This window comes from Micromys minutus, assembly GCF_963924665.1.
Source record: "Micromys minutus genome assembly, chromosome: 25".
Taxonomy (NCBI): domain Eukaryota; kingdom Metazoa; phylum Chordata; class Mammalia; order Rodentia; family Muridae; genus Micromys; species Micromys minutus.
Genome location: NC_137960.1, coordinates 40,703,955 through 40,729,460, shown reverse-complemented (window position 1 = coordinate 40,729,460; position 25,506 = coordinate 40,703,955). Strand labels below are relative to the sequence as shown.

The window sequence follows — 25,506 nt, the reverse complement described above, 5'->3', positions numbered from 1 at the left end:
TATTTTATGCTGAGTCCCTATCTGTACAAGCTGCCTCCTGACTCCCACGTCGAAGCACTCTTCTTCCAGAACTCACTGAGACAGAAGAGTACCTCTAATTAGATTTATTTAGAAACATCAAAAACAAGGTTGGGAATTTCTGGGTTAACGTGCATGCTGCTGTTAGACTCGGTGAAAGCATTTTGTAGAAAACCCGTGTTGTGATATGTCATGTCATGTTCCCTGTTCTCGGGAAACAGCACCTCTGTCCCTGTAACTCAGCACCCAGGAGTTAGTGCACAGCATTAATCCCAGCAGTGGGGTGGCAGAGGCAGGTGATCTCTGTGACAGAGGCTAGCCTGATCTACAAGATGAGTTCTAGGACAGCCAGGGCTACATAAGGATCCTGTCTCAAAAAACAAAAAACAAACAAACAAAAAAGAAACAGAAAAGAAAAAAGCAAACGAGCAAAACTAACAGAAACCACCTAAGGAGATAGACAGGAGGACGGAAAGATCCAGGCTAGCCTGCTCTACATATACTTCTGCAGAGTGCAGGATTTCCATTTTAAAGCTACCCCTTCTGGGAAATTAGAGGCAGACAATGTATTAGCCCCGTGGTGAGGACACAGCCTAATTAGGGTGCCGCCCTAAGGCTGCTCTGTAGCCTCCCCCTCCAAAAAAACCAACAATAAACCTCAATCTAATGCTTTCTAATGGCAGGTTTGCTTATCTTAGCTGTACGTTTTAAATTAACTTTTAAATATTTCTTTTTCTATGTGTGTGTGTGTGCCCGAGGGTACGCATGTGTGCCGTGTGCATGCAGGAGCTCAGAGGAAGGTATGGGATGTCCTGGAAATGGAGGTACAGGCAGTTGAGAGCCACCACGTGACTGCTGGAACCGGAACTCTCTGAGAGCTGCGACTCCCAGAGCCTTAGCTTTTGAAAGCGCTAACAATGATGAAATGCCTCAGACTGAAGTAACTGAGGTGTGAAAGAGACAAGTAACAGGTGAAGTCATCAGTGAAAGGCCTGGTGATGACCATGCCACCATGCTCGTCGCCGTGCTCCCAGTCACGCTCCGATGGTGCTCTCAATGCTCAACAGAAGCGGGTGAGGAGAGCCGCATGGTGGTGCACCCTTGAATCCCAGCACCTGGGAGGCCGAGGCTCGCACGTCTTTGTGAACTCCAGGCCTGCAAGGGCTACTTAGTAAAACTTTATCTAAAACAAGACAGAAAAGCGCAAGAAAGGCCAATATGGTTAAAATCTATTTTCTTCCTGAAAGAGAACCTATTGCAAACAAATTGCCAAAGACACTTCGTCGATTTAACACAGAAAAGCAACTGTCGGCAGTAAGTTGATGGCATACCCCGTGATTCCTCCGAGTAGCTGAAGCAGGAGAACCTCAAGTTTCAACTCCTTGCTGGGCCATACAGCAAGCCTGTGTCAAGACACCTAAAAGAGCTTTGTGAGTTTGAGGCTAGCCTGGGCTACATAGTGAGTTCCACACCAGCCTGCGTCTTCAAAATCAAAATTATCGACACACACGGCGGCAGCCCAACACAGGTCCGAGGCAACAGAACAGAGCTGAAGGACAGTCGGATCTACTTAGACTCCACCTCACAACAAGTAAATAATAAATTACAAAATCCATTAAAATAACTTGTACACTTAACATTTAGGCTGTGAGCTCTTGCAAGATCATGGGTAAGAGAGCTGAAATTAAGAGGAAAAGCTTCCCGATTCCAACTCCATCCCCTCTTCCCCCAGTCCTCTGCCTTCCCTCCTACAAGAACCAGACTGTTCTCTCCAGGCAGTCCATCCCTCCACAGATGGAGAAAGGAGGGCTGCCTTCTAAAAGCGACAGAGAGGGAATGCCGAGGAATGAGATAATAAAATTAAGTTTCACCTTCCAGACAACTTAGAAACAGAAGGATCCTGCAAGTGCTTAGGAAGAGATAACACTCTTTTCACATACACAAGCAAGCTATGTTCAACTTTAATATTCATCTAGGCTAATAATTTAAGTATACTTTATATTTTAACCTTTAAAGTCTAACATATACTTTCAAAGATATAAGAGTGTTTTATAAATGAGTCATGGCCCAACTTCGGTTTAAATTTTAGGTCCTACAAGCTAATAGCTTGCTTTCTACAGTCGGGACATAAATGGGGGACAAGGGAGGGAATTAGCTAATGCAGATAAATACCACATTAATTTTCCAGTCAAAGAAGAGGAGCACACTCGATCTGGTGAGCTACGACCGCATCACATGACCACAGTGAAGTGTGTCAGTCTATGTGAGTCCACTTCACACAGCCCGATGGGAAGCTCCTTAATGTCACAGGCTGTACATACAAGGGTAAAGTTTTCCTACAAAATTTAGGAAATTTAGGAATTGGCTTTTTATAAATATACGGAACATTTTAAAATCATGAGATAAGCAATCATTTCCATCAGGCGATTTCCCGGTGGACAGAACAGTTCTGCAGCACCTCTGGTCTGTGTCCACTCCACCATCTGACAGCACACTCAACAACACACGTGGTGCTAATAAACCCGGAAGTCAGAAACTGTTAAAATTGCCAGGATATCTTTTAAACATTCTACTTCACTTTATTGTTTATACAAAATCAGAAATTTGGGGTGTCTCTGGCTACTGGAGTAAAACACACTACAAACCAAAAGGAACAGAGGTCAGTGGGAGGAACTCCTGGCCGCTGCCTAGGGGGGACCCGTTCTATCGCCCGCATCCGAGGTGGCAGCATCAGCACATCTCCCAGGGCCTGACACTGCAGCACGTAAGACTCTCCGAATTTCGTAGCTTAAATCATTTAACAGACTTGAGGTTTAGGTTGGCCGCTTATGATCTAGGATCCAGGCTTAAATTTTGCAAAAAAGTTCCAAAATGGAGGAGAAAGTAACACATTGGAACAAAAGACACGGACTGAAGCCACAAAATGCTTCCAGTGTGCACCAAACTGCTGCACACACAGCGCATCGCCAAGCACACAGCTAACAGCACCGAGGCTTGCACGGCTGCTCCTTCCTGACAGCTTTGAATGCTTAAGTTTGATTTACAAACATGCTTGCTTGTAACATAGTCTCTTCCCCTGATTCCTGAAAATATCAAAACTATTTGGGGAGAAAAAAAAATGGTTCTTGTAGTGATAGTTTCATGTCCCATTTGTGCTATTCCAAGGATGATTAAAAAAATAAGAAATCTGCAATTCATATAAAAGGAAAACTGGCATAAAATTCAAAAGCAAATCCAGTCAGGAGGAGGTATAATGGCATTAAATGATAGAGTCAGATTCCTTTTTGAAGATTCCCAGTGAGCCTGACAGTAGAGAGCTCTGGTTCTCCAGCATTTTCTCCATCTTCTCCCCTCCGGTGTTTTTACTGCTTTCTCTTTGCTTCTTGCTATGTATCCACGGGATTAAACAGAGCACAACACCTCCAATGAAGGGAGGGATTCCAGCAAGGTAAAAGGCCACATCGTAGGTGCCCAGTTTGTCATGAAGTAACCCTGGAAGAGGAGACAGTGGCTGTCATGAAGAGGGAACAAGTCTGGCCCCTAGGCGCACTGATTGCAGGTTCAGATAACAGACTTAAAATGTAAACATTTTCTGACAGGAGGAAGGGGGGAAATCTCTGATTTTAAATTTTACTGCAGAGTACAGATCATACCAAAATATCACTTGTAGAAAACATTTGCAACCAGGCTTTGGCATTCCCAAGCCTGACAAAGGTCACCTAAGACATTTAAAAATGATGCAATGACCTTTGTGTCAGTTGAAGGCAGGTGGAGCACCCGGATCAAAGTTCTCAAAGACATCATCTACACCTCAAGATGATCTTATTTGACTTTAACAAGAAACTGCCTTAAATTGTACATTAAGAGCTATAAATCTAAGAGTTTGGATAAAAAGAGACTCACCTTTTTTTTTTTTTTTGATGTATGAGTGTTTTGTCTGAATATGTCTGTGTACCGAATACCTGCCGAGTATCTGGAGTTAGGAGCAGTTGTCCACCATGTGGGTTCTTTAAAAAAGCATCCTTGGGAAAAGCAGCCAGTGCTCCTAATTCCTGAGCAATCTCGCTAGCTCAAAGGAGAGGTTTTAAATACATTTGAGAAAAGATACTGCGGCTTTCCCACCCTTAGGAAGAAGTGTCACAATGTGTGTGTGGCCAGCCCTGGCAGCACACGCCTTTAATCCCAGCACTTGGAAGGCAGAGGTCTGAGTTTGAAGCCAGCCTGGTCCACACAGCCAGTTGTAGGCTACATAGAGACTGTCTCGGAATAAACAGAAAGCCCTAACAGGTGTGTGTGTGTGGTCATTTGATGGATTCTTAAGCTCTGCTCTGAAAAGTATAAGTTTACTTTTAAATTCCCTGAAAAAATCCAGGGCTCCAAGTTGTATAGTTTTTTAGTGTTTGAGTTTTTACTATGCAACCTCAAGTTATCTAAAATTTCCAGGGAACACACTGAACAGAATGCCTAATCCCTACTTCATTTAGTGCCAGCTAAGAACGCATGCAGTGGCGCACCAACATATGCATACACAAATGGAGGTACAGTTATCCTGAATCTAAACATAACATACACAGGATCTTTAAATATGTAATATTCCTGCCTTCAGAACCCAAGTGTCTCACATGCAACCTTGCATCTGTTGCTGCTAATAAACAGGCTTTATAAACAATAAATAAAATGAGGAAATGGGGATGGTAATTCTCCAGGCCAGTTGTTGTGTGCCATTCCACGTCAGGCTCTTGGTCTGTAAGCAGTTACTGTTTCTTCTGAAGCAGCACTAGGCCCACTGTTTTTTTTCTTGCAATTGACCTGAGATCTCCCAGACTGAGCTAAGTGAACCATCTATTTATTACCTGAGAAACGATGAGCATATAGAGGCTTCTCTTACGGGGATTGTCACCCTAGACGTCAGACTATTCCACATGCTCATAGCCCTGCATCCTTGATTCTGGATCAGCAATGTGGCTCCAGATACAAGAACGAGTTAAGGTGAATCTAACTGAGCTTCACTGAGCCCTTTCTGTCAGGCAAGATAACTGTATATAATCGAAACTTTATCCTAATCGTATTGAAAACTCATCTAAGCCACACTGGTTCCCAAGTAAGACATCACTCGGTTATTTAGAAGGTAGAGGTTGCAAAGGTAGAACCCACTTAGCAGAAGTCAGCTACTGAAAGTGAACAATACAGTGGCACCAAACTCACGAGGCCGTGACCACTTTACACCATGCTAAAAACAGACAGAGCTCCATCTCTATCAAGTACCCTTCTCAGTCCTTCCTCCCGTCTGACAAGCACGAGCCTGTTTTCTGTCTCTATGGAGATGTCAGATAGGTCATCTAAGTGGAGTCATGCAATATATGACCTTTCCATGTGGCTTTGCTCACTAGCACGTTGTGATGCTGGTTCACCTGTGGTGCGCATCAGCGTCCGTCTCTAGTGCTCTCGTAGCTGAATAGAATTTATCCCCATCCATTGCATGGATGGTATGTCTTGGGTTTTACTCTTTGGCTATAGAGTGACTGGAGTCAAGTCTTATTATAATGATATATAGCCCCGGCTCTCTCTCCTGGGACTCACTATGTAGGCCAGACTGGTCTCGAACTTGCAGTTCTCCTTCTGCCTCAGCCTCCTGAACACTGAGGTTATAGATCTGTACCACCACATTATTGTTATATTTTTGTTTTGATGGACAATCAAGTTCTCTCCACTAAATGTGATTTTCTTCAACTACTTTTCAAGGGGTATGCTTGCTTATGTAAAAGTAGTATATGTTTATAAATCTACCAGAATCTTCCTTTTTATGTTCCACTTGTCTGACATATTTACTAACAGGAAAAAGTAGGGGCTAATGCATAGCGTAATGGAAGAGTATGTATTGAGTAGACCCCGTCCCAAGTTCAGCATCCGGCACGCCCCAATAAGTAGTGTTTGGCTGGGAATGTAGATCAGTGGCAAGTGGTTCAGTATGTACAAGGCCCTGAACTTAACAGACCCCCCTACACACACACACACACACACACACACACACACACACACACACTTGTAGGATGTTCCCCATCAAATGTTTTCAACCTACCGGCAACCGATAGTCTTATTAAAAATGAGGAGCCAGAAGATGATAGTGCACCCCTTTTATTCCAGCACTCAGGAGGCAGAGGCAGGAGGATCTCTGAGTTTGAGGCCAGCCTGATCTATAGAGTGAGGTCTAGAATAGCCAGGGCTACACAGAGAAACTCCGTCTTGAAAAATCATCGAACCAACAACAACAACAACAACAAAAATTCCAAACAAATAAACAAATAAAATGAGATGAATAAAGCTCACAATGAACTACTGATAATATATCTCACAAATAAGTGAGGGTTAGGATCTGAAGTAGAAAGTGCACTCATTAGTATGATTTCTGTAGAAGAACTGTTCTATTTACCTGCAACAGGAGGACCTACAGTCATGGGTATAGACATGAATCCGAGTAGAAATCCAATTGCTTGGGAAGCGTCCTGAGGACCAACTAATTCAAAGGCAATGGGCGCCATGATTGAGATGAAGCATCCGTCGAAGAGACCCATGATGAGGCAGACGGCAATGAGGGCTCCGAAGACGCGGCACAGCGGGATCATCATGGACATCAGGCCGATGAAGAAGAAGGAGAGGACCTAGGACAGACGACTTCACGTTAACACTGCTTTCAGGAGATTGTCCTCTTCCTCTTGATAACACAGAGTCAACTTCCCTGAGGCCCTCTTACATATCCTTACTACTTTCATTAGGGAACAAGAACATAACCATTTTATATAGTAATTTTCCCTCCCTGCCTGCACATTCTTTAGCCAGAATATTTTATAAACATATAAAGACTAAAGAATGTATGTGTGTATGTATGTATACATATACATGAATAAATCTTTGTGTTAGATATTATAAAGTTTAGAGAGATTATGCAACCGAGCCAATGCTGTTAGCCCTCATTCATTCTTCAAGCACTCGATTATGTTTTAACCCATGAAACCCACTACACTTTATGGGTAAATACTGCATATTATATTTGGGCACTCCAGCATTAAGGTTTAGAGTATCTCTTCTGAGCCACAAAACATCTAGGTTACGGTAGCTAATTCGATTAAACTCCTGATTTTGCCTGACATCTGGTAAGCATTAGTGGATGGTCAGAGGAAAGCTGGGCACACACGGTAGTTTACCAAGGCTCTTCTCTGCTCTCTCTCTGTGGGTCACTTCACTGTGAGTACAATGCTGTCCTTGTCTCACATTCAAAGATGGTGGCCTGAGAAACCCTGACACACACCCGAGGCACATAGACAGCTATCCTAGAACGTGTGGCCCACACGTACAGTGGCTCAGAGTGGACAGAATGTTCCTGTCAGGTGCCCTCCAGGGCCACCAGGGCCACCACTGTGGCATCTCCTCTGAATTTTGTACTACTGGTCTGCTTCTAGGACACAAATGTTGTACTTTGTTTCTCTATTGCTGTGATAAATACCAAAACCAAAGCAGCCTGCAGGCAGAAAGGGTTCGTTTGGCTTACACTCCAGAGGTGAGGTGCATTCAGAGCTCAAAGAGTTATAGAAAAGCAAGAGGTGCCGCCTCCTCACCCCAGGTGCTCCTGTTTGTCTTAGAACTATCGGAGTTGGGAAGCTACGTGACTGAGTCCCAGGATGGTCGTTAGCTAAGACTTTGTGTCAAATTTTGTAAACATGTGTGTATGTGCGTGTGTATGTGTTGTGTGTGTGTTTGTGCACGAGTGTGCATGCACATGTACAAGTGTGTGTGTGTGTATAGTGTTTAGACTGGATATTATAGCTTAGAAAGATCATGCACCTGGATCAACAGCTGATGGGAAGAGAACAGGGTTTCTCGAGATCAGGAATTATGAACTTCACTGTCTTGTACCAACTGGCAAACCGCTTCTTCATGCTGGTGTCCCTTTCTGCAGACTGGTATTCTAAAAAGGGCTTCATTCTCACTAAACGTCTCTCGAAATTGTTATTACAGAGTGGGGGCCTTGTTTCTTGTATTAAGGGAAGCTGAGCAGGAACTTGTCAGGAACCTGGAAGCAGGCACTAAAGAGGATGCTGAGTGGTGCTTACAGGGTCACTTTCCTCGGGCTTGCTTAGCTGCTTTCCTTACTCAGCTAAAGCCCACCTGCCTCATAGTAGGATGCTGTCTCATAGTAGGGTTGGTCCTCCTGTATCAATCAATCATTAGTCAAGAAAGCATCCCACAGACAGCCCACAGCCAATCTGGTGAAAGCGATTCAGCTGAGGTTTCCTCTTCCCAGGCCACGTCGGGTTGTGTCAGGTTGACAGAACCTATCACTACACCAAGCTTGGCTGTGCACATCAAGGAAGCTACTCACAATCTAAGGGTCGTAGGGGTGAATGATCTGAGGGAAGGTGGGATTCACAATGGCAGTTTTCAGGCTTGGGGGATAGCTCTATTAAGAGAACAGGTATGGTGGCTGGTGGTGTACACTGAGAGGTTGGAAACAGGATCTCTGGAGCTAGCTGTGTAGAAACGTGGACAGTTCCTGAAAAGTAGTACAGACCTTTGGGAAGGCAGCTTTCACCGACTGTAGCAGACACAACAGTACTAAGAAACACTTAAGACCGTCACAATCTAGGCGACTTTTCTGACCTGTTGTGTATATAGCTGGATAGTTCACTGTGTAGTCTTGTGGGTACCAAAACAGGAGAATAGATAGTCTGGCCTTAAACACACAACCTTCCTGCCTCCACCTCCAAAGGGCTGAGATTATAGCATGTACCACCAAACCCACCTTCAAACTTTCTGAACGAATACAATCGCCCATTCTCCCAGTTTAAAACACTGAAATGTCTTTTTCCTCTGACCCAACTTCAATGAAAGCATAAGTGTAGTTTCACAGTAGTGAGCACGAAAGAGAGCAAGGCCTGTCTGAGTTGTAGTCTCTACTACTGAGATAAAACATCATGGCCGAACGCAAGCCTGGGGAGGGAAGGGTTATGTTGGCTCACAGTTCCACAGCACAGCCCATCATCAAAGAAAGCAGAGTGCTGCTTCTGACTTGCTCCCTGTCGCTTGCTCAGTCTGTTTTCTCACACAGCCAGGACCTCCTGCCCAGAAGTGGCACTGTCCACAGTGAGGTGGCCCTTCCACATCATTTACCAAGAACATGCCTGTCCGCTGTGCCCGGTGGCCAGTCTACAGAGGCACAATAATTCTTTTCCCCAAACGACTCTAGCTTGTGTCAGGTTGACTTAAAACTAACCAACACATCCAGGTTCTAGCTGTCTCTGACCCTGAACAAGCAGAGACATTCTGATGCTTGAGACAAAGGCCTAAGTATAACCAAAATGTCTAAAAGATAGCAAGGAGCCAAAGAGTTAAAGTAACTCCTTGTTATTTTTATTCAAAAGCTGACCAGGTTCTGCTGCCACGTGGTGCCTCTGCTATATTAAGATGCTCCGAGAACTGACACCATAAACCAGCGGAACACTCCTGGGCTTCCCAGTCCCCAGAACAGTGAGCTAAAGAAAACATCTAGTCTCTACTTGAGAAGCAGGAAGAGGAGGCAGTTTGTCGGAGACGAAAATCCTCCTATTCCTAGTTACAGATGAAGTTTGTTCTGTCCACACTATGAAAGGAACATGGACAGTCTTGGAAACAGTTTCAATCCAACAAGGAAACCTAAACTGTCCTAATCACTTTCTGTTTGTCTTACTTGTCTTGGCTGAAAGAGATCATGTCATGTACCCAAGCTGGTCAACTCATAATCCTCCTGCCTCCATCTCCTGAGTGCTAGGGATTATGGGTGTGAACTATCAGTCCTGGTACAGATTCAGTGCCCTTCACTGGTAAAATCATAGACCAAACTTCCAGCCATTTCACTGTAATTACAATAGACATACATACACACCTATTTCTCCTCCTATTTTTTCAATACTAATTTCTGTCAAGAAGACCAGCTCTCGAGTTTAAACTTAGCACACAAGCAGCTAATAAGTACTTGGCACTTGATAATCTCATACAGTATTTGTTTTGGCACACTCAATTTTACTTAATAATGTTTTCATGGAACAATTAACAAACATATAATAAAGTCCTGGCTCTTTAATTTTGATCGTTTTCCCAATTTCTCTACCTTTTTACCTCTTAAAAAGTGTTATCTTTGACGAGCTCTTTTGCTTGATTTTTAAGGTTTACATCGGGGCATTTCCTTATCTTTGCCTAACTGCATGTCGCCTTCTCACATTAACCTACGTTAACTTATGCTCTTTCTTCCTCAGTTCTTTGGTCGAGATTTATTACTGTTGTTGCTCCTGTGAGACGTGTTGTATATATCCCAGGCTGTCCTCAAACTTGAAATCCCTCTGACCCAGTATTTTGAGTACAGTAATACAGACACAGACTGCCATTTCGTCCATAAGACTTATTAACCTAAAAATTCCAGCTGGCTCGGTGGTTAAGAGCACTGGCTGCACTTCCAGAGGACCCAGGTTCTGTATAACTCCAGTTTCAGGGATCTGATGCCATCTCAGGCCTCTGCAGGCCCCAGGCGTGTTTGTGATGCACATGTTTACATGCAAAAAATATACATATAAAATGAAAAAGGACAAAATTTATGAATTTAATTTAAAAATTTGTTATTTTCCTTTGAGGATTGAACTCCTTAAGGTCATTCATTCAGCTAGCCCATTCCTTGGGCACTTCAGAACAATGCCTAGTTTCTTTTACCTTATTTGTATTGAAGGAAAGTTCTCAGGAAGGAGCTGACTTCCCATCCCCCACAGAACATTCAAGGCCAACAACTAACTTATTAGAACTTCAACCAAGTTGGAGAGTTTAGAATGTTACAAGTCCAGAACCAAATTACCTTGGGCCACAGTCAGCCCTTTCCAAGCCATTATCTACCCTCTTCTATGTGAGAGCTGATATCTTTGTGACTGTTGGGTAAATAAACGCTCTTCAGTGAACCAACACCACTAACCAAGTGGCTGGAATGCCCTCGGGTGGTGCCTGAGGCCTGGAGCTTCCATTTCTCCCTTTGCTTTAATCTACTGCCTAATGTTTCTAACTGTCTGCACAGTGGCTTTAAGAATGCTCTGCCACTATTAGCACATCAGCAAACATCCCCACGTTGGAGTGACCTAATCCATGCTCTGGAACCACAGTTGCTCACATTTGGCTCCAGAACGAATCCTTACTCTTTTTGAGGTAGAACTGTGTTTTGCATCTCAGTAACTAAGGTGACAAAAACATTTGCCCTTTTTGTTCATGGATCCCTGGGCCACAGGAAGCATGTGTCAAGGTTTGATAAATTGCCCACATAGAAGGACCAGTACTTCCTTATCACTTCCAAATAAATATCAGATATACAGATCAAATATTGATCTGTCAATACCGGAACCCAGTTTGGAAGATAAATAGCTTTTCATTACACAAGCCTTTTCTCTTAAGCACAGCATTGTGGGAGACAACACTAGCCTATTCTACTCAGACACTGGACTCCAGAGGAAGCTAAATGCCACCTGAGCAAGCACAGTGTGTCCTTGGAGGCATATTCATAACTGGAAAAAGTTAGACTCAGATGCTGCCTTTAATATACTTATAATTAATAAGCACTTGGATTCTGACTGAATATTTGGTAAATTCTATACCTTCATGTAAAATGTTAGTGATAAGAAAATTAAAAAAGCAGAGCCTAAGCAACACTGACAGGTTCAATCTTATTCAAAGGAAGACAAAGCTTACACATGAAAGCAAGCGTGGGCATGAAAGGCTTTCTTCAGCCCCCCCACCCCCAGTCAACTCTGTACCCGATACGGAATGAGCACTCAAGAGTCCCAGAGCATCTGGGTCCACACAATACGAGGGACTAGGAGTCTGACAAACACCTTGGTAGGCAGGCAGATGGGTGAGGGACCATGTGTAGGTAATAAAGGTGGTGAAGTTCCAAGATGGCGGACTTCTTCCTCACCCTCCAGACCCCAAGACAAGTTCAGGGCAGATCAGGACATGTTTGTGCAGCAGTTGTGGGCCAATTAGCTACCAGTCCTAAATTATTGAAAACTATGCCAACGTTCTCCAACCAAAAAAATCTCTGACCTTGATTCTGAAGGCAAGGATAACTGTCCCTTCCCAGAGTTCCACCTTCCATGCTGGTCTCCCAGGCTCGGTCCAAAACCACCTACCTTTCCCGCTATGACCCTGACCTAGGAACCCAGGGACCCCGTCTGTCCTGTTTGTACCACTCTACCTGGGCTAATGTCTAAGAGCACAGAAGTATTCACAATTATTTTTACAAAATGAAAGCTGAAAGACTTCAGTACAACAGATGTCCAGAAGAGGGCACCTTCACATTAGAAAGCAAAACTAACAGGTCCAAGGAATGCTAGATAAGTATATTTCCAGTGAAGTATTATAAAGGGTGGAATGATTGTCATAAAATAAATAAATTCTTCCATAGTATTTGAGACAGGATCTCACTCAATCTGAAGCCCAGACTAGCCTTGTGTCTGTGGCAATCATAAGTACTGGCTTACAGGTGTGAGCTACCATGCCCCACGAGTATAGGGGTTGGAGGATTGTCATGCTACAGAACAAGTGGGGAATCAGAGGACAGCTCGGTAGAGTGCACTTCTTCCCTTCTATCTTTTCCTGAATTCCAGGCACCAATCTCAGGTCATCAGGCTTGAGGCCCGCAGCTTTACTCATGGGGCTATTTCATAGCCCCCGTCCCTTTTGAGACAGGGTCTCTACATAGCCCTGGCTGCCCTATTATGTAGACCAAGCTGGCCTTGAACTCAGAGATCTGCCTGCAGCTGCCTCCCGAGTGCTGGGACTTGAGGCCTGCATCACTATGCTCAACTTGGCTCTACATTTTATAGAAGAATACACAGATAAGAAGGAGGCCTCTGTTTACAGCCAGCACTGGTGGGAGGCGGCAGACGGCAGCCACTGTCTCCACTTCTTTCTCGCTGTGTAACAGGCACTGGTATACGATAGCCTGCTCGGACCCCACAGCAAGGCAGACTCTGTACCTAAGTGTTCATATCTGTAAGTGGAAGCAAAGAACTAAGCCTTCCTTGAAGGGCTGGGGCAAGGACTGGAGATGGAGCACGTGGAGCACTCAGTTCATCTAAGTGTCAGTAATGTAACTACTTATCCATGTGTAAGCAGTAACTACAGCTGACTAATGGAAGTTACTTATCTGCAACACATGCCCATTCCACGTAGCTTCCTGATCCCAATCTCACCTTTTCTGAGACTGTTCACGTGACTTCGCATGATTAGTCCTTGAATCTCTTTCTGGCTCTCCTTCCTTTGCTGTCCTTTGGATGTCCCCTATATTCCCATTTACTCATCTGTGTGGCCACCGACGGCCTCTCCACTAGTTCCTGATGTTGCTGGTCACTGGTGTCCCTAGAAGCGCTCTATTCCCAGATGTTTCTTACCAACCTGGTCACTTCCTTTCAGTTCCCTTGCAGCGGAAAAATGCTCAAATCCTACCTTACTTTCACCTACTCAACTTGGCTGTTTCATAGGCACAATGCACGAATGTGGCAAAACCAAACAGTTTGTCTTCTTTGGATTTCCTGAATTACTAATCTCATAGGATAACAAAACCATCTCTACCATTAGCCTAGTGACATATCTCAGACATAGAAAGCATAAATGGCTCCATCGGGCACCTGCTCTCTGTACCTTTGACTTACTGTTCAGTCCCAATGACTTTCCCTTGGTTTTTTCCTATCTAGACCCCAATTCACATCTCTGCAACCTGGCACTGCCTCTAAATATTGCTATAAAACTCACCTGGTTTATGTATATTATTAGACCAACACTTGTATCTTAGATTAGACCATTTTCACGACCCCCAAAAGAAACCATCAACTTCTGCAAACCCCAACCACCACGTATTTACCTTCTTAATGATCTGCCTATTCTAGATATTTTAGATCAATGAAACCATTCAACACGTGGCCTTTTGTAACTGTCAACTGCTGCCCCATTTCCACTGCATTCTTTCCTTCCCAATTACCAGACTGATCTCATAAAGCTCTTAGGCCAGTGATGCCTTAGGCTCTGCAGTAACTCAAGAGCCTTCAACCCCTTTCAGTTTGGTTTGTTCAGCTGGGTTTTCTGAAATGGGGACTTGCTGTGTAGCCCCAGCTGACTTGGAATTTGTTATCTAGAGCAGGCTGGCCTTGAACTTGTGTTGATCTTCTTGCCTATACCCCCTACCCTGTGCTAGGATTATATGCACCACTGTATAGGAGGTCATCAACTTTCATGCCCATAAATGTCTTCCTAACCTGGCGTTCCTCCAGCTATGCCTCCCACTACCCTTCCTTTATGCCTTTCAAGCATCTAGCTTCCCAGGCACATATATACACCTCTATGGGTCCTGTGTCCTCCCTGCATGGGACATTCTTCTCTTTCTTATCTCTGTCTCTCTTAACCTAGCTACCTACTCACTTATAGAAAACAACCTTTCTGTCTTGCTGGGGAACAAACCAGGGCCTTGTGCATGTAAGGTAAGCTCTATTTCAAAGTTATATCCCAACTCTTGTGTCTTTATACTCTTTTGACTCTCACTATCAATTTAGATTTTCCCCAGGGAGCTGTTATCTCACTGAGCTGCAATCCTGTTCTATCATGTCCCCTAAGACCTTTGAGTACTATCCAGGGGTCACAGAATGTGCTGAGCTCTCAGAGTTCTGGTAAGAGAGACTCACTTCTGATCATCAATAATAATCTTGGAATTAGTGTCTGTTTAAGCACACTCCATAGCACTAGCAGGCAATCTGATTACTTTGTCCTTGAAAATCTGCAAGCTCTTAAAATGCAACACTTAGGAGGCACAGCCTGGTCTACAGAGTGAGTTCAAGGAAAACCAGTGCTACACAGAGAAACCCTGTCTCAAAAAAAAAAAAAGAACCAAGAAAAGCATACCTGTTTGCAGAAGTTCTATTCTATAATGCATTTGACATCTTTACAGCATATATGTATAGGTACATTTAGTACAAGTGCACCACTAGGAACAAGGAACAAAGTCTGCTACAGAAGGAGAGCCCAGAGAGTACCTGTGGGTAAACCTCTGTCTATAGGGGAAGGAGACCCCAGAGAGGACCTGTGGATAAACCTCTGTCTATAGGGGAAGGAGAGCCCAGAGAGTACCTGTGGATAAACCTCCATCTATAGGGGAAGGAGAGCCCAGAGAGTACCTGTGGGTAAACCTCTGTCTATAGGGGAAGGAGAGCCCAGAGAGTACCTGTGGGTAAACCTCTGTCTATAGGGGAAGGAGAGCCCAGAGAGTACCTGTGGGTAAACCTCTGTCTATAGGGGAAGGAGAGCCCAGAGAGGACCTGTGGGTAAACCTCCATCTATAGGGGAAGGAGAGCCCAGAGAGTACCTGCAAGTAGACCTTCTTCACACCAGGCAAATAGTCAGCAATGCGGCCAAAGAGAAGACGTCCAACTCCTGAAGTGATGCCAATGCACATGAAAAGCACCTCCTTGTTGTTTACATCTTGAAATCTTTTCTTTACATGGTTCATCTGTAGGCCAAGAAAAAGGAAGCCACATTGAATATGGTGTGGAAACCTCACAAGATTGGAGACATGCACCATTAAACATCAAATGTGGTTTGTTTCCCTCTACAATGTTATTCCAACCCCCTCTTTCAACATTAAAATATTTAAAAGCATCTCCTGTGGTAATTCTGTGACCTAGAAAAACATCAAGAAAATCTATCATGATTTATCTTGCATGAAAGGAATGGGTTTTCGGAGTGTGGTGGCACATGCTGTAATCTCAGCCCTTGGCAGACTAGGACTAAGAATGTAAGACCAGCCTGGGCTGCACCGTACAATCCAGGGCAGCTTGCATCACGCAGCAAGACCTTGACTCTGAAGACCAAAATTCCAAAAGATGAGTTATTATCATAATTATTATTATAGTAAACAGATCAGCACATACGAACAACGGGCCGGTGCTCATAGACTGGAGACCTGGAAGAAGGCTAAAGGTCATCTTCGGAGTTTTATTTCTTCTGGGAACCAGAACAGAACTGATGCCCTTGCAATAAGTGCGGCCAGAGCTTCCTACATGTACGTGTAAGTTCCATGTTGCATGCCAGTAAATACAGACACATAAACAATTTATAGTGGTCAAATCTCTTAGACCAGATCCTAGCTCAGACAGCCTCATGGCTGAGTTATGTTTTAGGATTTTAGTTTGTCTACAATATGGAAATAACAACACTATCTACTTCAATTCGTTATAGGGATCAGTAGAACGTTTATGTAGAGAACGTAAGAGTTAGGATGGACTGAAGCACCTGCTGAGCATGTGCAAAACCCTAGGCCTAGCCAATACTAACACCACCTTGGAGGAGTGGCTAGCATACAGCTAATGAACAGATATTAATGTTGACCATCCTTTCTATACAGGATCTTTTAGATTATTGGCAGCGCTGGAGCAGAAGCTGGGAGTGGGGGAGAATAAAGGATCTTTCTCTACGTGTAAAGGCTGGTAAAACAAGTGTCTATGGTGACCTCTGAGTCACAGAGAGCCAAGAGGCACATTTTGTCTGACTTTTCCATATTGACCCTAGCATTCATTGTCCCTTATATGCTGAGCATCCCCTGGAGTTCTAGGAGACTGCAAGCAAGTTTCCTACCAAGCTCAATGACCCAAGTAACTAATGTGGCATATTTCATTTCTCTTCATTAAAAACTGGTAATTGGGGCTGGACAGATGACTCAGCAGTTAAGAGCACTGGCTGCACTTCCAGAGGACCTGGGTCCAATTTCCAACACCCACATGGCAGCTCACAGTTGTGTCTAACTCTAGTCCCAGGTGATTGACACCCCCTTCTGACCCCTGTAGGCATTCATGCAGCACACAGACATACATGTAGGCCAAACACCCAAATATATTATATATATATATATATGTGTGTGTGTGTGTGTGTGTGTGTGTGTGTGTGTGTATACATATATGTATATATATTAAAATTTTTAATTAAAAATAAGAATTGGTCAATTTTAAATTTCTCTGTTTTCACAATGCTTCAGAACAATCTTCCTAAATAGGACTTTAATCTCACCCATTCTGTCTTGAAAAGTGGCTTGTTACGGCCCACGTTCTGTACTCCGTCTGCTGGTCAAGGCTTTCCATAATCTGTCACTGATCTATCTCTGTATGTTCACTAACTCCTGATCCTTGGCTCAGATGTCTGCTCTCGGCGGAATCCCAGCCGGCCCCTGCTCAGTTCCTCCTTCCACTGTGCCCTCAGGCTTTGTAACTCCTTGCTATTGCTTAACTCTCTCAGTGACATCTCAAGTCTTCCAGTCCTTTCTACACAGCCTTGCTAAATTCTGTGTGCACTTTCCCATGTTAAACTAGGGTTACCTAAGCTGCCTTTTAGGGCAGCACAGCTTGTCCTGAGTTCACCTTCCCTTTACAAGTTGCTCTTTGCATTTTGGTTTAGCAGTATTATCAGCTCATTGACAGCAGTAAAAACCCAATAGAAAAGAAATCTTACATTACTCCAGCTCCTCTCTTCAGATCAGAGTGCCACCAATGGTAACAGTCTTCTGACTTCCTTTCTGTGTACCCTGTGTTCAGGCTCTTGTCCCTCCTTACCTGGACACTCTAGCAACCTTCTCACATGGCTTCTCACTTGAGCCCCATTCCTGAGTCTCCTAAACTCTCACAATTAAAAGCTCACTCCCCTTGGGGTTTTAGCCTTCAGACTAAAGTGCAAACTCCTCTTTTGACAATGACTTGCTCTCCTTTGCCAAGGTAGCCTCTCTCCAGCTGCCGCTAGACATGCCATCCTTGCACTGTAAGGAGCAACTGAGCACAAGTCTAAGTTGGGTTGTGCTGGATAGAAGCATGCCGAGAACCACGGTCACCAGGAGGAAGAGATGCACAAAAGAGCCTGATATTGAGTGCCTGTGAAGACAAGACTTCAGCTGTGTGGCCAAGAAAATGTTACAACCCCTAATTTTGTTTCTTTTTCACTTTTTCTTTACCATAGCTCACTTAAACTTTTCTAATTTAAATTAAACAGTGCCTTAAACTGCATGACTGAAGAATTCCCTTGTAGTTGCAAGCTCATGGCTGAAGGGACCAAGAACTTGCAAAGCTAAACAGGGAGCTCATTCTGGAGGAAAACAAACAGATGTGCTATGATGGGGTGATTGTTCTTTAGAAAAAATTACAAAGCACCCAGTGGGTCTGCACCTTCTCCACCCCACGCTGAGGAGGGAAGCCAGAGCCTCAGTGTGCTAACTAAGTGTTCACCTAGCTACACCGCCAGCCTGCCCTCATTATAGCTTTCATGGAGGCTGTTTCCCCCCAATCTGTTTTGTAATTTTTATAGAAATAATAAGGTAAGATGTTTAAGAATCTTTTGAAAGAAGCTTAGGTAATGTACGAGTGAAATATACAAAACGCATTTATGATCATTCACATGATCAGTCATAATGAAGCCCACGATTTTGTACAATGTTAGACACTAATAGTTTTAATACTCTTATTTTGTTTAATATATTATATTTTATTTTATATGTTATTTTATTTATAGTAAATTTAATAAAGTATAATTTTGCCTGAACTAGAAAGTTAGTTCTTTAATGATAAAGGACACTTCTATATCAAATTGGTATATCACCTAAATAAAAAAGGACATCAACTTCTAAGACAACTTCTCTACATGCCCCTCCAAAACTTTGAACTGAAAGTATCTTTGGTTATCAGGTGAGGGACTGTACGAGATACGTGAGTCCACTCTGTGGGTGCCGGTCTGTGTATCCTTCCTCTCCAGAATGGCTGCTGTCTGCCTTATGAATTTCTGCCTCTCATCTTCTGGATACTATCAGGTGCTCTGTTTAACAGAAAGCACAGCATAGGGCCAACTGGTATTTCTAATACTCATGTGAGCAGAGAGAAAGAAAACTATAGAACAAATACTTTCAAACTTGCCTAACTCATTTATAAAACAAGTAGAAAGCTTATACTAGAGCCTGGTATTTATTCGGGGAATATTATTTTGGGATCAGTTGTTTAAAGTTAACTTTACTGGGGGAAGGGGTGTTCCATGGTAGAACAAGTTTAATTTGTAACAACAATAAGTAAATCTTCTTTTTGAAAGGGGGTCTTATTATGTGGTATAGGCTGGCCTCTAACTTCTCATGTTGCTCACTTGGCTTAAAAATAAAACCGAACATCTTTGTGTGTGTGTGTGTGTGTGTGTGTGTGTGTGTGTGTGTGTGTGTGAGAGAGAGAGAGAGAGAGAGAGAGAGAGAGAGAGAGAAAGAGAGAGAGAGAGAGAGAGAGAGAGAGAGAGAGAGAGAGAGAGAGAGAGAGAGAGATCACAGCATGTGTGTAGAGGTCAGCTCAGCAGACTTGGTGGCAAGTACACTTCTCTGCTGAGCCATCTCCACACTGGGCTTCAGCTGTGCACTTTATGTGAGGATCTTCATGGTAGAAGCATCTATCTTTTACTGAGATGTCGAGTTAAACATGGAACTGAATACATCTGGCAGCGTCTTGTAAAACATTTCCCATCATTCAAGTAACAAGTTTTGCTGACTACAGAGGCTGTTTTCACATTGTGTGAAACTTACTGTTTCGATAGCCAGTGATAACCAAGAACTCATGTCATAGAATATGCACACATTTTATATCCATGAGCAACAAGACCAAACGCTTTAGCTCACCCTTCCTCTAACCATCTTCAACATGACTGAACAGTGGAACCTTGTCAGAATCGATGGTGTTTTTCTGATCAGACAACTGAAGGCAGAATAGATCCCACTTGTTTTTCAAGGCGTAGCTTATGAAAATCGGTCACCATACTAGAATAGTCTCCCCGCACCCTTCCCTTCACCTCTCCCACAGGGGAGTCCCAGTATAAGACACGTGGACATGGAAGACATCTCCCACTGAGAAAACACGGCAGAACGCTTTGGCTCTCAAGATATCAGACATGAAAGAAAACAAAATGAAGAACATGATAGAAGGATTTCAGTGTTTCCAAGTTAAACTGTACGTTGTTGGAGAATAAGGAGCGAGATCACTGAAACCCTTCAAACAGAAGAAAAGTCTGGACAGTGGATTTGCAGCAGTAAGTGACTGGCTCACGATGAAGGGTCAACAAAGGCAGCAACGGGGGTGGGGTGTCAGGAAACACCCCAAGAGCAGCTCTAGAGGACACTGCAGCCTGTGAGAGGAAGAAGTCTTTGAAAACCACAACAAAAGGACAAAAAAACGAAAACCCCAAATGCTCCAACCTCTGCCCCCTACGCCAACAGCTGTCGCTGCTCACTGGCAAGGTTCAGGTCACCGTTTGTCACAGTCTGCCAGGTTTGTGGCGATTTTCATTTCTCAGTCAGCTATCTGTCCTCGATCCTGAGATGTGTATCACCAGACTGGAAAGAACGGGTAAGCATGTGCATTTGCTTAATCTCCAGAATAAATTACTTGTGGGGGAAGAAAACCTGTATGTTTGCAATGCTCATCTAAAACTGGGCTGGCTATTGAAACGCTTGGGTGATTCTGGAATTCGAACTGACTTTAACTCCCTACTTCCTAAGAGAAATTGTGTGTCTCCCCACGGCCATCTACACCAGAGATCAGCAGCGTGAGTGAGCTGCCTCTTGTTTGCATGTGGTCCAGAGTAATTTCTGAAAATACACTCATCTTGCTGGGCATGGTGGCACAGGCCTGTACCTCAGTACTTTGGAGAGACTGAGGCAGGAGAATTGCCACAACTTCAAGGCCAGCTTTGTTTACTTAGTTTCAGGCTAGTTATGGATATAGTCCTTGTATTCCAAACCCGATAAGAGGCTGAAGCGATGGCTCAGGGATTAACAGGACTATTTTCTCTTGCAGAAGACCTGGGTTCACTCCCTAGCACCCCCATGGTGGCTCACAGCATTAATAACTTCAGTCCCAGAGGATCTTTTGGTGCCCTCTTCTGACCTCTCAGGCACCAGGTACACAAAGGGCACAGACACAGATGTACATGCAGGAAAAGCATTCATACATAGAAAAAAATGAACAAATAAATTTAAAACCAAAAAAGGGGTGTGTGTCTCCATCTAAAATGTTAAAAAGCCATCCCATAATTCTAGAAGACCATGCAGTTTAAATATATTTTCTCTTTAACTGAACGTGATGTGAAGAGGAGGCACAGTTTATTATACAATCCAAGCTGTCCTCAAACTTACTGCTTCTGCCTCCCTCCCGAGTCCCGGGAGTACAGGTAAAATCAAAGAAAAGAGCCTGGCCCTTTAAAAAACAAAACAAAATAAACTTGTACCTTTGAAAGGGAGTAGAAACCCTGCTAAGAGTCGTTAATAGTTAAACTCAGACTTAGTCGCAAAGCCAAACTTTAAGCTACCCTTTGGCTTCGAAGATAGATTGTCAGAAATCTGAATGGAACAGGCTTAGTGTTTCTTTTTACAAACTTGTTTTCTCTATCTTTGTGCGTTTTAAAAAAGGAAATTTGGAGGTAAATTAAAAGGATTTTGGTAAGAGCACTACATACTGGTAAGTTAGCCATGGGAAGTGGTTACAAAGGTGGGATGCAGCTAACCGGAGAAATATATTCTGATAAAAACCAAAACACAGAACTTTATGGACAGAATAAAATAGAAGAGCCAAGGGTCTGACAAGCCACAAAATGTCATTGTGGTCCATTAACTCGGACCAACTGTACTTTGACATCAACACACAGATATGCCGGGGGAAGCCCGTCTCTGCCTGCTATCTGCTTGCTGCCCTGGAGCTGTTTTCAGATTCTGAGTATCTACTGCTTCCTCAGCAGCTGACCTTTGACCTGCCAGGGCTCCAGAAGGCATCTCTGCTGACTCTGTTTTTTAAACAACCACTTTCCATTTCATTAAAATGGGTTTCCATGGTATTGATAATGACACAGCACCATTAAGACAGGAAAAACAACCGGGGGGGGGGGGGGGGGGGGGGGGGGGGGGGGAAGCGCTTTCTGGAATAAAGATTACTTAATAGATTACTCAATAGGTGGGAAAGAAGAGGTTTTTATTTTTTAAAGTCCAATTTTAAAAACATTTTCTAGCTAAATATTTTTTTTCTAAAAGCATTTGCTATTTCCCCCCCGCTAGTCTTAAAAAAAGTAATTTCCCATGGGTAAAAAGACTATATACACATATATGTGCAAATATATTTCTTTGACAACATCACTTAGATAATATCGAGATTTAGTAAACTTTAGAATTTCTGGTTGAATAATTAACCAACCCCAATAATTAACCAAACTAGATGCTAGTTAAATAGCTAGGAGCTTTGTTTGAAGGGGTGGCCACGCTACTTAGCACTGAAAATACCTGAGGGTCCATCTCCGGCACTGCAGGAAAATGATAACCTTGGATTTAAGTTATCATGATTTTTAGAATTTTAAAGATTTTTATCTCACAATAGAAAGTAGACCAGGGTTTAAAGTAAGTTGACAGTGTTTACTTGTCGGTGTCTAAGGCTGAGTGTGGTCGCTCACACTGTATGTAGCCCTGCCTCAGAGGCTCGGGCAGTGGGATGTGGAACTTTAGCCCAGCATGAGTTATGCCAGCATCTCGGAGGGAAAATACCACACCTCTTTGGATGCTGAAGGATGATTAGCCTGTTACCTCTGGAGTACCACCCATCTCACCCAGCTCTGATTCTGATCCTCAAGAGTTTCTTCTTTGGCATGGCTTCCCAGCACATCAGATCTACACTCTAGGATTCACAGTTCCCAGCTAGTGCACAATGGGTTGTGAATCAGTGTGAATCTGTGGCTCTCAAGATGGCGCCAGGCTCAGACACGGAGGACAGCCAGGCTGTAGGGAGAAGCAGTGAGAGAACACAAAGCAGTGGGAAGACTTCACAGATGTCTCGTTAGGGGCATCAATTTCCACATTTCACATTTATGAAGAGGGAGGAGAGGAATGAGCTCTTTCAATTTATTCTTCTTACCTGGTGATAAAGTCTTCTACCTGCTAAATAAACCAACTGGTGTGATTACAGGACCTTTAATCAATAGCAGATTCACACAAACTTGAAAAAATAGTCCAAAGCGAACAAACGCAACAGAAGCCAGATGAGTGTGGAGTGTGGGTGCTAAGGCAGACTTTACGACAAACTTGGAAAGGATGAACTCAGAGCCATTACCAAGTCCCTAGGAGTCAGGGCAACAATAGCTTCACTTACTTATAAATTATCATAAAAACCCTCCGAGTTAGTTCTATTTCCCCTTGAGTGACAAAGGACCTATACATACTGTTAGTTATTAAATTATTACTTAGTTAAGACTTTGCTGACTTAGAAGTTAGTTCTTATTGAGTAAGCTGTTCTTTTGGCTAAAGTTTGGTGTAATTTGGCTTGTCTGGAGTGTCACTATGTGTCATCAAAGGCTGGCTTTGAATTGTAGTCCTCCTCCTCCAGTGTCCCAGGTGCTGAGACTACAGCCATGGGCTGACATTAGCTGCTTTCTAGGAATTCTTCCCTCAGCTGGACCTCTAGCTCTTACCTTCCCATTCCCCTCCCTTGCTCTAGACACTGCTGTTCTACGTCTCCCAAATCTGGTTTGACTGCTGTAGGTACTTCATCTACATGGATAGGATTTGTCCTTTTCAGTCTGCCTTACTTCACCAAGCATGATGTCATCGAGTTTAACTTTATGTTTTTAACTCATTTGATACAGAGCCTGCCTGGCTTGCATGAGGCCTTGGGTTCCATTCCCAGCACCTGTAATCCCAGTGTTCAGCCAGTAGACAGACCGGAAGACTGGGAGTTCAAAGTCAGTTTGTGACACACCGTCCCAACAACATCGGGAGGAAACCCCAGGGTGTACAAAGGCAATTACTCTGGAAGAGAAGAGAAGCAGTGGGGTTGGCACTTCCCTCTGCCTGGGAGCAGGGCACAGGATGGATGTGTAGGAGAAAGTGATGTGGAGCCCACACAATGTCTCTGAAGGATGGGGATAACGCGTGACCCCAGTCCTGGGTCAGAAGACAGGAGGAAGTAGACCCCGGGAGACAGTTATGCTTAAGGAATCAACATTTAGCTGGCAATTTTCCTCTGAGGAAAAACTGATAAGGACAAAGACAGGATTGGTGAAAAGCCCTGAAGGCAGGAGCTTTATAAAGACAAGCAAGTGCTCACATAAACAGAGAAATGGCCAAGCAGGCTGACACCCTAGATTTATACTGAAGACATTATAATGAATCACAAATCCAATCATTAATACAAAACAGCATTTTGTTATTTGGGGGATTGTGACATTTTGCTTTTTTAAGAGTTTTAAAGGTTTTACTGTGTGGCCTGGAACCTGTGACACTCACACATGCCTTAACCTCCTGAGTGCTGGCATTGCTAATGTGTGCCAACGCAGATGGCAATGTGCCAGCATTTTAAGTTGCATGGCTGTGTGCTTGGGCCAAGAGGCGCACAGACATCTTAGCCTAGTCACTGGTCTATGGTTTCCCTCGAAGCAGCTGGGAAAAGGTGCAAGGCTTAGGGAATGGATTTTACTTGAGCAAGACGGTACGTGTCCATATCTTCAAAAAAAAAAAATGCATTCGTCATTATTGCTGTTGTGGGCGTCATATGTAGGTAGGTGCACATGCTACAGCATACATGTGCAAGTTGTAGTACTACTTGGAAGTCACTTCACTCTGTCCACCCTCAAGTGTGGTTGGGATTGATCTCAGGTCAGAGGACTGTGTGGCAAGCACTTTTACCCTCTGGGCCATCTTACTACCCCATTTGTAAAGCTTTAAAATGCTCTAAACTTGGAACTAATCTAAATCTCACTACTTTCTTCCTCTATAAAATGAAGATAAAATTTTTATCACTTTGGGAGAAGGCATGGGTTATATATCAAAGAATAAAGAAAAACCACCGAAACAATAAATTATTATTAAAATTTAAAGTCATCCTAAGTAGAGATATTGATAGGCCTTGTATTTCAGCCATGCAACCAGCCTATGTATACGCTCAGCCTGAAATCTATTTAAAAATAATTCATGCCAGGCATGCGCTAGGCCAGAGTCTGCAGCAGCAAACAGGAGGCTGACCTGGTGGACCCGTTCTCCCCACCTGTTCCTTGTTCCCACTTCCTGATGTACACACTTCTCCACAGAAGCCCTCAGTTTACTTCTGCAGACAAAGTCCAGTTTTCACCAGCCTTTTCCACATTGACATTAGATGCAGCAGATAACTCAAGGGCGGAACAAAACTCCACTCCTGGAGTCTTCACTTGAAGTTAGGGTTAGATAATTTTAAACATGTGTAGATTCCTTTTCCCCTATAAATTCTCAATCATTTGGAGGACGGAGCCTACTTCCTAGGGATAATTTCTCGGCAGAGCAAACCGTGCACTGTCTCTAAGAACCGCTGTAGAAACATCTGTAAATACCTACTTCTGCCAGCCACAAGTCAAGGCACCTGATTGTTCTGC

General features: G+C 43.6%; 1 protein-coding gene across 1 annotated transcript in view; it reads right to left on the bottom strand.

The window, feature by feature from the left end:
• Positions 1 to 2,145: 2,145 nt before the first annotated feature.
• Positions 2,146 to 25,506, bottom strand: part of SLC16A10 (solute carrier family 16 member 10) — a 97,968-nt gene continuing 74,607 nt past the window's right edge. Inside the window, exons 4-6 of the mRNA XM_080937982.1 lie at positions 15,434 to 15,577; positions 6,449 to 6,677; positions 2,146 to 3,510 (exon numbers count right to left, since the gene is read on the bottom strand). Of these exons, the coding sequence (XP_080794108.1) occupies positions 3,278 to 3,510; positions 6,449 to 6,677; positions 15,434 to 15,577 (606 nt within the window). The 3' untranslated portion in view covers positions 2,146 to 3,277. The remainder of the gene's footprint in view (positions 3,511 to 6,448; positions 6,678 to 15,433; positions 15,578 to 25,506) is intronic.